This window comes from Dreissena polymorpha, chromosome 10, assembly GCF_020536995.1.
Source record: "Dreissena polymorpha isolate Duluth1 chromosome 10, UMN_Dpol_1.0, whole genome shotgun sequence".
In the NCBI taxonomy this organism is placed as follows: Eukaryota; Metazoa; Mollusca; class Bivalvia; order Myida; family Dreissenidae; genus Dreissena; species Dreissena polymorpha.
The window spans coordinates 38,890,482-38,907,063 of record NC_068364.1 but is presented as its reverse complement, the minus strand read 5'-3'; the positions used below and the strand labels follow the sequence as shown (position 1 = coordinate 38,907,063).

Sequence of the window (16,582 nt, the reverse complement as noted above, 5' to 3'; positions counted from 1 at the left end):
ACATTACGAATTTAATTATTTCTTAATACGCAGACTGTTTTAATATTCTGCAAATATGTGCTTAAATAATCATTAAAATCTGTCCACAGGCAGACAACCTTGGCTTGCGTGCAAGTAATCAAAGACCTAAAAAAAACATTATATTAGACGTCTTTGATGATTATCAATGTATGAGATAAGTAAGATTCTCATGCATTAGCATGATTACTATTTAGTGTTCCATTTTGTCAGACATGCGCCTGTCTGCTATAAATAGTTTGTATTGATTTTTAGGCAGAATCAAGTTGAATTAAGCAGTTTAACTAAGAGATTGATCTATGGCGACTAACGAACGTAACGACTTACGTCGCGAAAATTCATGACAAAGGCAAAGCGAATAAAGAAATCTAATAATTTGCATTATATATTTATTATCGATGTACATTAAACTTATAAACCATACGTGTAGTTTATTTATTTATTAAGTACACCATACACATCCATATTTGACCATTGCAGATAGAAGACTAGTACCAGTACATATAATTTCATTCGTATTTAAGAATGAAATTTATGTTATTACTATTTACTTTTTATCTTATAGTCCTCCGACGTCTTTCTAAAACTAAATGTTCTATAGACCGTTCCATAATTTAGTAATTACCCAATTATCTCCCCTGAATACTCTCCGCGTCCGCCATTACACTACTGCCAAACAACCGGTAACATATATAAGAGAGCACCGATTATTCAACGGGTGAATTTCTTTCTTTTTGTAAAACTTTTTTGTTTGTCATGCAAATTGTATGAAATAAAGTTTTTCTGCTGGAGGAGATGTTTAGCTAGTGTTATAACAGAAAAATGTTTGAAAAACGTGCATTTTTTTAGGTATTTGTCTAGGAAAATAAACACGTTGACACATTAAAAAACCCATTTAATTAAACTAAGTGCAATATTTATCATTTGATTATATGCATCAATCTAAAAATCGCGTAATCCTTTGCATTCCAGCGTTGAATCGCCCGTTTGTTCTGCATAATCCGATTATCTCGTTTTGATCAGATATTATCCAGACTTAACTAACAACATGGCGTAATCCCGGGGTGTCATAAACCACACTGGGTGGCAGATGACAGTCTGGTCATTAAACACAATTGATGATGCCACCATGTCTTCTCTTTCTGGTAGTATTAAGCAGTCATTTGGTTTAATATTTTACCCCCGACATACTTAACAGTTGCGTTCATTAGATATGTTACATATTGTACAAATTAAAAGTTATGTCCAATATAGAATATCAGAAATTGTACACTTTCTATTACTCACGTGTTTATCACACTAACGTACTCATGCCATTCATAATTATATTTTTATAATTAGATGTATTACTATTGTAATTTATTGAAGCTTTTCTGCAAAAAATATTACGGCTTATGCATAGAGCTTTTTGTTGTGTCAAATTGTTGGCCTTTCAGTCTTCAGATAATCTTTAATTTGATGCTTATGCCGCGTTTTTAAAGTTGAAAATAAATGTATTAATAAATTCGTTTGGCGCTTAATAATATATTTTTGAAATATTATTTAGGTGTTTTTTTCGGAGTTTTTTTTGTGTGGATTAATTGACTAAACATTTGGTGTCGTTATCCATATGTTTTGCGTTACTTCAAAGACCTATAAAATACATTTTTTCAGTATTTTTTTGCTTTATAGCTGTTAAATGATTCACAGATGAAAATATAGATATATCACATAGATCGCATTCTCTTCATCTTCCGAATAATCACATAAAATATCGTCAAGATCAATATCACTCTCTCATGATAAAAAGCTCGTTTTTTAACGTGACAAAATTCCATCTAAAAAAAAATAAAAATAAATCCAAACCACAATTTTTTTTATCTTTGATATCAGAACAAGAAAAATAATGGAAGGCGTATCAAAAATATCATACCGTACTTAATTTAATATGTTATGATTTTGGAATGTAGATTTTCACAAAATGAGACTAATTACAAACAATTAGCGGTAATTAATTGCGCGAGAATCTTTAATAAGTATTAATTAAAATATAAATTGCTTGATGTTGTGGCTATTAACATCAACACAACAATACATGCGTGAATTGTTTGTGAAACGTTAAAAGTAACAAGTCTAATCAAAGACATAGTATGAGCGACTGAACCGGCAAATTTTCGCCGATGATTACCACTTGATTACAGATATAAAAAAAACAAATACACGAAAGCATTTTAAACATTTTATTTGTAACAATCAATCTAAACTTCAAACAATCATTTAAACAACAAAAATGTGATAATCGCCTCACATTAATTCATTAAGTAATTTATTAATCCGACAACGGTTAAGCGGGTATTCTCTACGTCTTTGGCTTTTGGAATCGCAGACTCGCACCAGTTAGCAGCAGTGTAATGGCGGACAGTCACGTGACTGACAATATGGCGGCGGTCAATTTATCGATTATGGAACGGTCTATAACCGGTCTTTCTCTTCCATAACCGGTCTTTCTCGTCTATGGCCATACAACTATTTGCCATAGCCGAAACAGCCAATCGAAACAGCCAATGGAATCAGGAAAATGGAAAAGAGTGTTTCCCAAAAAAGTGATCTTATGTCAACCTTCTCTATATGCGCCTATATGAATTCCACCTCTTTTTGCCAACCAGTGGGCGGAGTCTAAACTTTGCAGGTGCGTGTGACGTCACGCGTTAACTCGTCTAATAGACGTCACACGCACCTGCAAAGTTTAGACTCCGCCCACTGGTTGGCAAAAAGAGGTGGAATTCATATAGGCGCATATAGAGAAGGTTGACATAATCATCGTTTTTATTGATAATCATGAACTGTATTAAATATAATTTTACTATTTATGTCTGAATAAAACATAAGCATGCGTGGAAATTCATTTTAGGAACGATTATGTTGTTGTTATTATTTGTTTTTACTAAAAACGAGCTCTGGAGTGGAACACTATCTACGAGCTCGGTATGTGGTTACCACAAAAATCTCTACTAAACGCATCTTCACGTCCATTTTAGATACAAAATTTCAGAAATGAAAATTCTTTTAGAATAAATTAAATTTAATGAAAGAACACAAATAAGGATGAAAACAAACAACAAATAGATCGCTTTTTGTTCGCAACATATAGTAACTGATTTTAACCTTAATATATCTGTACAAACTTGTTACACATCAAATAAATTCATAAATCTAATTGTTCTATTTAATTGTGCACACCAATTTTGACACTTTTGTTTCAGCATTTCTAACCTGGTGTTTAATTGCACCGTTGTTCGTCACAAGCATATTATCTCGTTATGATCGGAGACTGCCCAGACAATTACACAGAAAACATGCCGGTGTCATAAACATAGGGACCTATACTTTAATTGGGTCCCTGCATAGACCACATGTGGCAGACTTTATGATACCTCCATGTCATCTCTTGGCATATTGAGCAGTCATAATGAGCAAGCCAAATATTAAAGCCAAAATACGTAACATTTGCTTTAATAAATAATTTAACATATTTAAAAAAAGAAGATATTTGTCCGAAACGGATTAACAGGAACATGTGTATTTATATGTTAGCCAGTTTAATCATAATAATACAGTGCTTTATAACTTTAAATTTAAAATATTGTGCAATATTACTGCTACACAATTGATGTATTTAACGCGGCTACCGGCAAATGTAAACTCGGCAATTTAGTGTAAAGATTGTTCGTTCTTGCAGTGCACGTAACACCATCATGAAACCAAGCAATCACAATGGATACACACTATTTGCGTTAAATAAATATATATATTTATCATAAAATGCTAGATTGTTACATGTATCACTCCTTATTACTTGTTGAGAGATTTCAATAAACATGCAAAGACAGTTCAATTTGCACAAGATGCAGGTTTTATTTCCATTTGTATATTAAAATTCATTAATATTGTAATTCAATGGAAACGAAACGAAAATTCATTCTATGGAAAAGAAAATTACCACAACATTTAACGATTGTAATGTATTCCGTTTTTTATGGCTTTGTTTTATAATTGATTAAATGCGTCTTTTATAATACACTTTCGATCGCTGATGAACAATAACAATATCCACACCGTTTATAGTTATAATCAAATTAATATATGTTTTATAAGTTTTGAAATATCATTTTTAAAGTCTTACTATAAAAAAGAATACGGCTTATTTATTGTTTTGTTGTGTGGTATTGTCAATATTTAGTCTTCCGACCACGTTTACTCTGATGCTAATAACTCATTTGTATTTTTATGAAGAGGAAATTATATATATATGAATATACATTTATTGGTACTAAATATGATATATTTGCACTGTTGTTTAAGAGTTGTAAAGTTTAATTCGGATTTTTTATCGTTTAATTGACTTAACAAAAGCCCTTTATACATGCTTTACGTGACTGTAACCAATGTTTTTGCCAACCAGTCAGTGCGCATGCGCGGAAAATCCCGAATGTAAACAATAACAATTAACTCGTCTATATGGCGACGTTTTCTCAGTCAACTGTGGGTAAAGGCTCTGATTCATTTACAGACTTTTGTTGTTCACCGTGTCTAGAGCACAAAATTGACCAGTGGGCCGAGTTTTACTGTGATAACTGTCTTAAATTTTATTGTGCAAAATGTATAAACCTGCATGGTCAGTTGTTTGGAAAACATTTGACATATGGAAGGGGAGACACGAGTAAGTGGCCGGTGTCCAAGGAAGTAGAGGATTTCATCCAGAAATGTGACCTTCATGAAGACAAACGGCTAGAGATGTTTTGTAATGACCACAGTCAGCTGTGCTGCACTAATTGTGCTTTCCTCAATCACAGGTAATTAAGACATGTATTTGCTTTCAAATATAATTTGGTCATTCTCTGTGAAAAGGGTTTTAATGCATGTGCGTAAAGTGTCGTCCCAGATTAGCCTGTGCAGTCTGCAAAAGCTTATCAGGGACAACACTTTCCGCTTTTAAGATATTTTTCATTTCAGGAAAGTCTCTTCTTAGCAAAAATCAAATTTAGGCGGAAAGTATCTTGGACAACACTTTAGGAGCTAGTCCAAATAATTAGACGTAATCTACCGAGGGTGCTGGAGGTTTCGGTATTAAAATGACAAGTTCGGTAAATTGATTTATATAGTAAATGCCGTGGAGAGTTCGGTAAATTGGTTTTTATAGAGGTGGTATACCTACAACGAGGTGTTAATGACACCTATTATTGGCTTACAATAACATTAGGGGCATTTACAATGTATTTGCAAACTGTGGATTAATTTTGAGTTGAGTAATTAATGCTATGCCTACGGTAAAGAATTAAGGGAAATGAATGAGCTACCTCTGAAAAATGAATTCTGTTAGGAAATTGTAGGTAAATTTACGATTTAAATAACGCAATACTGTTTTTTAATAATTGGTGCGTTTATTTAAATAACATAATAGTAATAATAAATAATGATTTATGGCGGAATCAATGTAAGATCTTCAATTAAGTTTAATGCTATGTAAAAAAGTTTCTTGTAAAATATGACTTCAGTTTAAATATAAAGCGCAATGGTATTTTAGACCACCGATAAACACTCAATTTCTCAATATATAAACATGAGGTAGTTTGCCAACATAATGAATATGAAACCAAAGCTCTTGCCACGTGGAGGCCACCTCTTGTAAGAGCCAAATGTTTAATTTTATATTACATGTTTTATTATTTCTTTCTGGTTGAGAAAAACACAAGAAAAAAAAACAGTATATACAATGTAATACGTGTACGTGATTAATAAAAAGTAATATAATGATACGCGTTATGTTTTATAATTATGTTAAGTGCGCGTGCCATTGAACGTTGAGTTAAGCGAAGAGATACACATAATTGAAAGCTGATAAAAATGACATCTAACACAACGCCAGCAGAATGAATACAGTGTGTAATAGCAAGCTGCTGTGATGATCACTATCTTATCAACTTAATACACAGTCACCTGGCTACTGTACTGGAACAATGGGTTTTACGGCCAAAATAACTGATATCATTTTTTGCCTGAACAAATCCGTTGAATAAAAAATAATAACTAATTGACTTTGTAATCCGTTTTATTTACCATATATTATAAATAAGCAACAAGTTAAAACATGGATACAATAAATATATATATATATAGGAAATATTTGAAATTTCATGTCATTTAAAAAAAATGAGGGAGTAGTCACATATTAATAAGACAAGCATCCCCCATCAGCCTGTTGAATGCCGGTTCAATTTGTTCAACTGGTAGATAAGGAAGGGACATAATCTTCCTAAAGAACTCGAACTTGTCACCATGTTGCTGATGTCACCATTTTTTTGTAAACATGATTAAAGAAGGAAAACGTATGTTTATTTCACAGTTTGAAAGTTACTGGTCGTGTATGTAAAAACTCGGCCACCAGTGTTAAAGCATGTTCACGATCTAAACATAGATATATAGATTATTTTAAGAATAATACCTTATGTGCTGACCTATTTGTAGGAAAAAGAAGCGAGAAATTTATTTATATAATAAACAAACATATTTGATCTTAGTATTTTAAACCACCGAAAATTTCTCATTATATAAACATGAGGTAGTTTGCCAACATAATGAATATGTTGCCCAGCTCTTGCCATGTGGAGGCCACCTCTTGTTGTAAGAGCCACATTATTTTTTTTATCTGATACGCTTTAATTAAGGTTTTTATCAACTAATTGTTTAAAAGCATGTATAAAATACAAAACGATCATGACCTAAAGATAAACTTTTAATATATAATTTACCTCCCTTGATTAGAATATTAATAGGTTGCAAGCCTGGATAATTAATATTAACACTTTGCAAACATCTCTAAATTGATAAAATCAACTCCGTACATTTAAACAGATAATTTAATTAGTGTCAAACAACTCAATTAATGTACACGCTTATCGACAAAAGGTGCGATAATCCCTATTTATACCAATTTACCGAAACCTCCACGGCATTTACTATATAAATCAATTTACCGAACTTGCCATTTACCGAAACCTCCATAACCCATCTACCGATTACGTCTAAACGCCTAACGTCTTTTTCCTATAGCAAATTGATTTCAACTTAAACTTCAGTTTTTCTCTTTAAATCTTTGATAATGCATAAAATTATCATTAATTAGACATAAATGTGAGCGATTACCTCTTAAATGTGTAAAAATTGTGCTTTTAAACCACTTTTGTACATTTTAAAAATAAACATACACAACACACGAAGTGTGTTTGTCGTTTATAGAATTACATTGAATAATCTTGAGCGAAACTATTTTTTGAATAGGTTACACATAACCAATTGTTGTTGTACAACAACCCACATCACTTTTTAGCTTTAAAATAGGTCGCTTATACATACTTGGCAGGATGGCTGAGCGGTCTAATTGGTTTTTACTCCAGGACTCTGGGGGTCACTGGTTCGAGCCCTGATGCGGGCTACTTTTTTCCCTTTTTTAAAATTTTATTCCTGATTGTTTTCTGGAGCTTTTTAGATCCAATGTTTATATTTATCAAAATAAAGCATTTAATGACAAACTTCAAAACACGCAAAAAATCTGTGAAAAGACCCCTTTTATAAACATTTTTTTAAAGAATATATGGTAGGTGTTTATTTCGATCTAATACGCCATATGAGGCCCACGAGAACAACATATTTTCATAAGAAATCAACAAAAAGAAAACAAAAATGCAGAAATACGCACCAGCCCTATTCTCACACACACACACTCACAAGTAAACAAAACATACATAAACGTACATGAACACAATTTAAATCATGAATAAAGGTGGAGAAGCTCATTATGAGTGAGACATAATAATCATCGAAACATAATACTGATAATCGAATAGTTCATTAAAAGCGAAAAAAGTCTCCGACACTGTATTAATGGACATACACTATACTTAAATCCTTTAGATAATTTACCCTTTCTCGTTCTATCAACCAATTTAACTCTTGTGCATACTCCTTACTCTAAATGCAAATATTATCTTGGTTTGGGGATTTCAATGTTATTTCTGTGATCATGGAGTCTAAGTACAAGACTTAAAAAAGTATGTTGTTTCGCTTGCGGTTGTTAAAGCCAAAACGGGGCTTCCCAGCTGGCACAGTTGCTGATATTCGGATCTGAATACTTAAACTTATTCAGACCTTATTCTTAACCGTTGCGCATTTTACGATATCGGATTTTAGGCGGGAATACAACTCAGTGAAACTATTCAATTTCTTATACAACATTGAGAATATTAACAGTTATTGAAATTAACAATATCAGCGACATCTTTTTAAAGACTAAACACCTTTTCAAGTATCGAATTTAACATGTCAATAAAATATATTAATACCAACAAAGGTTTCATTTAATATTGTTCACATTAAACCTGTAAATGAAAGTGTCGCTTTAACTATTTTCCGTGTCTTAATAAGCCGCGAATCGTTTGCTAAAAACAGTTAACAAAAATGGCTACACGTTCTTATTCTTAATGAAATACAAAAATAAGTATAACATAATTAATAACGTCCATAAACACACACGGCAAGATCAAAGTTTTAATGGAAAACTAATATGACATTCCAAGTAAATTATTATTTTCGTCTAAATCGAATACTATATATAGAGAAACAATGTATTTATAACCGACCAATGAGGTAACATTATGCAACTTTCAATTTACACAGTGCTATATGGCAACACTATGGAATTTGAACAGTGGTTACAGTGTTTTAAGGTCTGGACTATCATTACCTGTAAGTTTGTATAAACATTCTTCTAATGCAATTAGTAAAATAATGTATATATTTTATGTTTAATAATTTATTGCATGATTATTCTGTGCTGTTATATAAATTTAATGCCGTTAAAGCTTCCGACATGAATTCATGTCCGAACGATGCTATTGCAAAATAGCGTTAAACAATATGAGGTCGATGTAAATCGACCTGAGGTCGATGTAAATCGACCTAATATTTAAAGGAGTATTTAGGAACATGCAATAAACCCCTTTTTCACAGAGCAAGGTCCATTTGTTTTCATAAATAGACCATTCAATCTATCATTAATAAGATCAATATAATTGGCAAAGTAAAACTGTATTGTTATAGTGTGAATAATTTGAATTAAATTACAATAGTGACTAACATCAAGTATGTGTTTATTAAAATTAGAAATTGAAACTAGATCAATACATACCATAGCTAAGACTATTTTACCTGAAAAGAGCATTTTGAAAATAGGAAAAACCTGATAATCAAAGTGTGGACATTTTTTTATTTCATGGTCATTTAAACCACAAACAGATATTTATGTATTGTTTTCCTTTCAGACAATGTGCTAAATTAGCGCTGATATCTGAGTCAGTTAAAGCACCTCTGCCAGACTTGCAGCAACTATCAATAAAGATTCAAACTGTTCTTGTAGAACTGAAGGAACTTCAGAATTATTGGGACACCAACATGCAGTGTTTGCAGGTTTCGTACAAAAAACAATTACATGAAATAGATCAAGCACGCAAGAAAATAAATATAATTTTAGACGAGATGGAGAAGACAACATTGAAAGAGCTAGAAGATAAGATGATGAGTCTGAAAGCTTCGGTTAACACTAATGTGGAAAATTGCAGCAAGCTTCAAACTGAACTGAAACGACTCAGTGACACATTACATGACATTGTTGATAAGGGTAAAGCAGAACTCTCGTTTATTGCAAGTAAGAAATGTCTGGAAAAAATTAATCAGTCTGAAACTTATCTGATAGAGAACTTAGTTCAGGTAGAAAGTTCTCTGACATTCCAGGCTGACAGTGATTTTCAACAGCACTTGTCTAAATTGTCCGGTCTGGGCAGGATTGTGGTATGTACTCAGGCTGTGCCTCTGTCTGGTGCCCAAAACAAGGTATTGGCTGTGCAAGGAAAGTCAGAGTATAATGTGAGCATACCAAGTGATGCAGAGAAGAGATTTGATATAATAGCCATCTGTGTTCTCTTAAATGATCAAATCCTTGTAGCAGATCATGATAATAAAAGAATTAAGTTACTAGATCATCAATACCAGGTGGTGGGACATTGTGATTTAAATGCTTGTCCGATGGACATGTGTCTTATCACACCAAGTGAAGTAGCTGTTGCTGTGGATGGCAATAAGACACATGAGGCTCAGTTTGTCTTGATTAATGATGGGCGGCTGGTTAAGGGCAGAAAGCTAAAATTTATACATCCATGTTATGGTATTGCTAATAATCAGCAAGACCTGTATATCACTTCTGGTACTGCACTTTGCAAGTATTCAATGACTGGAGACCTGCTCAATACGCTGTATGAGGATACATCACGCAGATGCACAAGTAATATTATGTTGGGTATATCTAGGTATATTTTGAAATAAGTTTAAGGAATTTTAAAATGTTAATATGCTGTTTACATATTTGCATAAAAGTCAAATTGTTAAGTTACTTTTGCATATTGCAGATAGTTATGTTTTCAAATAATAGAAATTATACTTTCACTCTATGAAAATGAAACCTACTCAACAAATGTCCTTCCTTTGCCAAGTGTTGCCTTGACTTATTTTCTGCTGTTAATGAGTTGGTATTGGTTTTAGAGACTATCATAAATAATTCCATAACAGTATTTATGTTAGCAAGCACTGACTATGTCAGTGAGTACATTTACTTACTTAGAAAATGATATTGATGAGTACGTCATGGGGTTTCAGTAAATAATCATTCATTCATTGTAAGAAATATCATTCTATATTTATTAAAATAAATAGCTGGCGTGAATAAGATGTTACCTTGTTTTAATTAACATGATGATCCTGTAAATTATTAGCCACATTGATTCCAATCTCTTTTACAGTATATACGTGTGCAGTGAGTACGTCAGGTGACAAGATATTTGTCACAAACTATGAACACGGCAAGGTCATCACCCTGGCCAGAGATGGTACAGTCATCTGCACCTTCACAGACCCAGAATTAGTAGGGCCGCGTGGTATACATGTGACAGCTCAGGGACAGGTGCTGGTCTGTGGAGCATCATCCCGTACTATCCTACAGCTGGATGGTGAAGGCAAGAAGAAGCTGGCAACTCTTGCTACCAGGAGTGATGGACTGTATAAACCACAGTCTGTCTGCTACAATAGGAGCTCATCATCCATCATTGTTGGTCAAAACGTTTGTGCGGACATCCTTGTGTTTAAAGTAAAATAGTTTTGTTTCACAAGATTCTGTACATACATTTTGGAAAATGTACTTGCAACATGAATGCTACGCAACACCACATTTGTTTTAAGTGTCCTGTTTCATCTCATAATTCACCTGGGTGATTTACTTTGTTCCCCAATAATGTAAGATCATGAATAGGTTTAAAAAGAACTCATAAAAAAAATCATGACATCAAGGATATCTTATTAGGTGTTATGTTTAATTGTATAATTCTCCCTGGATGATTTATTATGTTGTCACACACTTTGAAAGGAAGCTACCATCTGTTCCAGGGAATCAACTGAATCGCTTTGATGATTATTTTTCATTTGAATTGTATATAATCCGTGTATTTTTATGATCTTGATCTATATCTTGGAAATGAGGAATATGTAAATATGTGACTTACTTTTTGTCATTTGTAATGCTTTACTGGCTTTACAATATGTTTGTGTGAGTGTTATGCAAAGTAAAATGAATAACAGGATGCAAATGAGTAGAGAAGGTTTTACATTTTCATTTTATTCTCTGTCAGCGTTTGTTCTGTTTTAAGAAATGTTTTGTTTCATAGAGTAACAATTGATGTTTTGTACAGATTTCTTCCATGGTTGTTTTAAGATTTTATTTTTGTTGATGACAATTATACATGTATTTAATGTCAGACGTGTTAGTGCCGTTACCTTTGACTATATCGCCTGTTTAGCGCAACACTGTTCCAACTCAATTTCACAAAAGTTTTCAGGAAGAAGAAAAACTTTGGTATTATGGTGCTTCTTTAGATATGCCATATGTTTTTTCTTAAATTAATATAATTTTGAAATACTGTTTTAAAAATATCTTAACTGCAACATATGATAAATTGTAAAAGAGATATTAAGCATTATTGAAGTTAGAACAGTTTCCCCACTAAAACAGAGTTTATTTGCTTTTTTATTTGGGTGAACACTGTTTAAACTCAAGTTAGAACAGTATTCCACCTAAGAATTATTGTTTTTTGCTCATATTAAATGTGTGCAACACTGCACCAAGTGAATTTATGATTCACACTTATTTAGTTATGGTTGTTTAAAACAATAATTATTGAAGAAATAACAATTTTATAAAAACGTTATCAAATGTCTTTTACACAAAACTCAACATTATATATTGACCCTGTGTTTGTTAATCATGCAATTATTATGTTGCTTAAAAAAGTTCAATTCAATTTCACATTTACCTTGTATTTATCTAGGGGTGGAAAGTGGCATGGGTTACCAAAATCAGAAATTGAATTTTCACATTTACATTAAGTTGAATATTGCATTGCGGAAAAAACTACTTTGTGCATAAGAAACACTCTTTTTTGTATTGAAGTACAAAATTTGCAATAAGTAGTATAACTCATACATACATTTATATATTACAATTGCTGCTTTCTTATTTTAAATGAATTGCCAGACCCGTTTGACTTGTTCATATTGTCAAAAATCTTAAACAAGCTACGCATAAACAAAACACTTAGATAAGCATTAATTTATATATATCAAAGTAGGCAAAATTTATAATAAAAAATGACTGAATGTGTGATGTATATTGTTTGTGTGGCAGTGTTTTGGGAAGTTTAAAATGGAAAGTTTTAATCACCAATTAACTGTAAATGTTTACTACTGCAAGATTTAATTTTATTATTACATCTGACACCAATCTGTTTATTCTATATCCAAGTCTTACATGTGACAGCGTATGATATGGTCAATACAAATTACTTGTAGTATTTGGTGAAACACTGTCTTTAAATTTAATAAAAATATTTTATAAATGGAGAATGATTTTGTTTTCATAACACTACAACATTTTTATGCCCCCTTTCGAAGAAGAGGGGTTATATTGTTTTGCTCATGTAGGTCTGTTGGTCGGTCGGTCAGTCCGTCCGTCGGTCCACCAAATGGTTTCCGGATGATAACTCAAGAACGCTTCGGCCTGGGATCAGGAAACTTCATAGGTACATTGATCATGACTGGCAGATGTTCCTATTGATTTTCAGGTCACTAGATCAAAGGTCAAGGTCACATTGACTCGAAATAGTAAAATTATTTCCGGATGATAACTCAAGAACGCTTAAGCCTGGGATCAGGAAAGTTCATAGGGACATTGGTCATGACTGACAAATTACGCCTATTAATTTTCAGATCACTAGGTCAAAGGTCAAGGTCACAATGACTTGAAACAGTAAAATGGTTTCCGTATGATAACTCACAAATGCTTAGGGTTAGGATCAGGAAAGTTCATGGGGATATTGCTCATGACGACAGACTACTATTGATGTTCAGGTCAAAGTTCAAGGTCACAGTGACCAGAAGCAGTAAAATGTTTTCCGGATGATAACTCAAGAATGCTAAGCCTAGGATCATGAAACTTCATTGAAGTATTGGTCATGTCTGTCAAACGATCCGTATTGATTTTTAGGTGACTAGGTCAAAGGGCAAGGTCACAGTGATCTGAAACAGTAAAATCGTTTCTCATACACATATTTTTATAACTTCTCTTTGTAACTTATAGCTTCCATTATACATAATTGATAAACATATGTACACTTATGACATGTCTTTATTTAATATCTCAAAAAAATCTCTTTTTGAGAAAACTACATGTGCGTAAAGTTTTCGCTTTATTATCCCCCGCCAGAGGCGAAGGGATATTGTTTTGGCATTGTCCGTCCGTCCGTCCGTGCGTGCGTCCGGCACTTTTGTGTCCGGAGCAATATCTTGGAAGTGCTTTGGGGGATTTTATTGAAACTTGGTATGAGTATATATATGCATAAGAGGATGATGCACGCCAAATGGCATTGTACACCATCTGTTAAAAACAGAGTTATGGCCCTTTGTATCTTGAAAAAAATGCTTTTTACTATAGGCACTTTTGTGTCCGGAGCCATATCTTGGAAGTGCTTTGGCGGATTTCATTGAAATTTGGTATGAGTATATATATGCATAAGAGGATGATGCACGCCAAATGGCATTGTATACCATCTGTTAAAAACAGAGTTATGGCCCTTTGTATCTTGAAAAAATGCTTTTTACTTTAGGCACTTTTGTGTCTGGAGCCATATCTTGGAAGTGCTTTTGCCGATTTCATTGAAACTTGGTATGAGTATATATGCCAGAGGCAGAGGGATATTGTTTTGGCGTTGTCCGGCTGTCTGTCCGTCACTTTTGTGTCAGGAGCCATATCTTGGAAGTGCTTTTGCGTATTTCATTGAAACTTCGTATGAGTATATATATGCAGAAGAGGTGTACACCATCTGAACATAACAGAGTTATGGCCCTTTGTATCATCAAAAAAATGCTTTTTTTAGTGTCAAATATAACACTTTTGTGTCCAGAAGCATATTGGCGGGGACATCAATTCAACGAATTTGCTTATTGCAATTTTCTTTTAAAGGGAGTCTCTTCTAAACGAAAATACATTTCACGTGGTAAGTGTTGTCTCTGGTCAGCCTGTGCAGACATGCACAAACCTCCTCCCCCCCCACCAGTTTTCCCAGAATGAAGCTCATATTAACAAGAGAGTATTATTAGACAGCATGTTCAATGACAGTGTGTTCGTTGTACATAGAGAATACTAGGATAGCGTTGAATAGAGAGAAGTTTATGTTGCCAGGCTTAGAACCCCGAGAGCACGAGCCTTGGCAAGCCGAGCAACATAAACTTCTCTCTATTCAACGCTAATCCTAGTATTTTATTTCTCCCATTGCATTTTTACTAAACAAGAAAAATAACAAACAAACGTGGCAAAAAAAAACAAAAAAAAACAACACAAGGAACGATTGTTTGTTTATTAATGACGTCATTTGTCTGTGCACGCCACAGGTTTATTCAACAACGTGGGATAGAGGCTAGTCTATAACATGGGTTGTTATACGGGTTATATGGGTTGTCAATGTCGCAGTGAAGATGGGATAAAATACATGTGTAATTGTATTTGAAAGGCGTTAATGTGTTTAACCTTTTAAATACAATTGTATTCTATATATTAAAGGTGTCTCATGTTGCTTTTGTAAAAACAATTACTAAAAATATAACTTGTAGTTCATAACATACAAGTCACAAGGCAGGTTATAAACATAAACAATGATGCCCAAGCAAGTAAAACTCACGGCCTTTTCGTTCAAAAGTCGAGCTTAAAAAAAATAGGAACAAATATTGTCACAAAGTGTTTTGTAAATACCTTAACAATTTATTAACTTATAATGCCCATCGGATTTCAAAAATGCCAAAATAGAAAAAAATAATTTTCTAGTAAAGTAAAATGTCAAATCGGTCGCCATACTACTATTACACAATAGGTTGTGTACACTGTCCATGTAAAACACGAACCAACTTATTGAATTAAAATTTGGGTAGTACAAACATGCGCCTTATTAAAGACATGATTTAGTACGGTAATGAAAATTATTCACATCAATCTATCACTCATCAACTTTTTGGGTTCAACTTTGGTTCGTCAAATGCTGATTTCGAACTCGAGTCAAGTACTGGGGTTGATGAAATAATCGAGTTCATTTCCTGCTTTTCACTGAGTTCAGCTCTCTGGAACACCAAGTCTGGGTCTTCCCTGCATTCGGGGTGCTGGAATATAGTCCACTGTTGAAGGCTACCTTCCACATCGGTCTGCAGATCGAGTCGGTCCACCCGCCATCTGGAGAAATATGTATGAGACTCGCGCTGAGAAAATAGGTCTTAATGCATATGTGTATGTGTCGCCCCAGATTTGCCTTTGCAGTCAGCACAAACTAATAAGGGAAGACACTCTAAGCTTTTATTGTATTTTTGGTTTAAAGAAAACGAGAAAGTCTAGAGAATTGGATTGCAAGTCCAGAGCTCGACCAAGTTTATCAGGTTCTCCATTTGGAGTTCTGAAGTGAAAAGATAAAACTACAAGGGCTTTGATATGCTTTATAACCAAGTATCAGAACAATTTCAGAACAATGATTTCAATTATAACATTTGGTAACACATATTTTCGCAATCAAAAAAGAGAGCTTAATTTGATTTTTGCACTGCAGACCGGTATTTCTTTTAAGGTTGTTCATTAGGTAAGTTCAACAGGAATAATTGAGTTTTCTTCAGAGATAGATCAGTAAGTATGGTGTCTACATCTGACAAGTATATGCAGAAGTAATGGTAACTACATTTAAGCCAGCCTTTATAAAACCAAGAATCAGAGCAGGCCCCAAAGAAAATGTACCCATGCAGGGTAGGGTGCTCCCAAAAGTATGCAAGTATCTGGTTATTGTTCTCCAACCCTCAATTACATGATGCTATTTAGGGCAAGCAGGGCTTAATGCATGTG

General features: G+C 33.4%; 2 protein-coding genes across 13 annotated transcripts in view; one reads left to right on the top strand and one right to left on the bottom strand.

Annotated features, from left to right (window-relative positions):
- Positions 1–12,558, top strand: part of LOC127847674 (uncharacterized) — a 168,443-nt gene extending 155,885 nt beyond the window's left edge. For 2 of the 6 annotated variants that reach the window (XM_052379738.1, XM_052379733.1), the window contains exons 3-4: positions 9,844–10,390; positions 10,905–11,455. In XM_052379738.1, the coding sequence (XP_052235698.1) occupies positions 9,844–10,390; positions 10,905–11,257 (900 nt within the window). In that variant the 3' untranslated portion in view covers positions 11,258–11,455. The other 4 variants (XM_052379737.1, XM_052379736.1, XR_008034110.1 and 1 more) reach the window with 4 other exon arrangements.
- Positions 1–16,582, bottom strand: part of LOC127847680 (uncharacterized) — a 391,129-nt gene that overhangs the window by 370,050 nt on the left and 4,497 nt on the right. For 3 of the 7 annotated variants that reach the window (XR_008034114.1, XR_008034115.1, XM_052379747.1), the window contains exon 4: positions 15,888–15,928. The exons of 2 other annotated variants lie outside the window; for them this stretch is intronic. Coding sequence is in view for 3 of the 5 variants with exons in the window: in XM_052379747.1 (XP_052235707.1) it covers positions 15,888–15,928 (41 nt within the window). In the remaining 2 variants the exon portion in view is untranslated. Of the gene's footprint in view, positions 1–15,051; positions 15,929–16,582 lie in introns of those variants that run through there. 2 more of the 7 variants (XM_052379746.1, XM_052379745.1) reach the window with 1 other exon arrangement.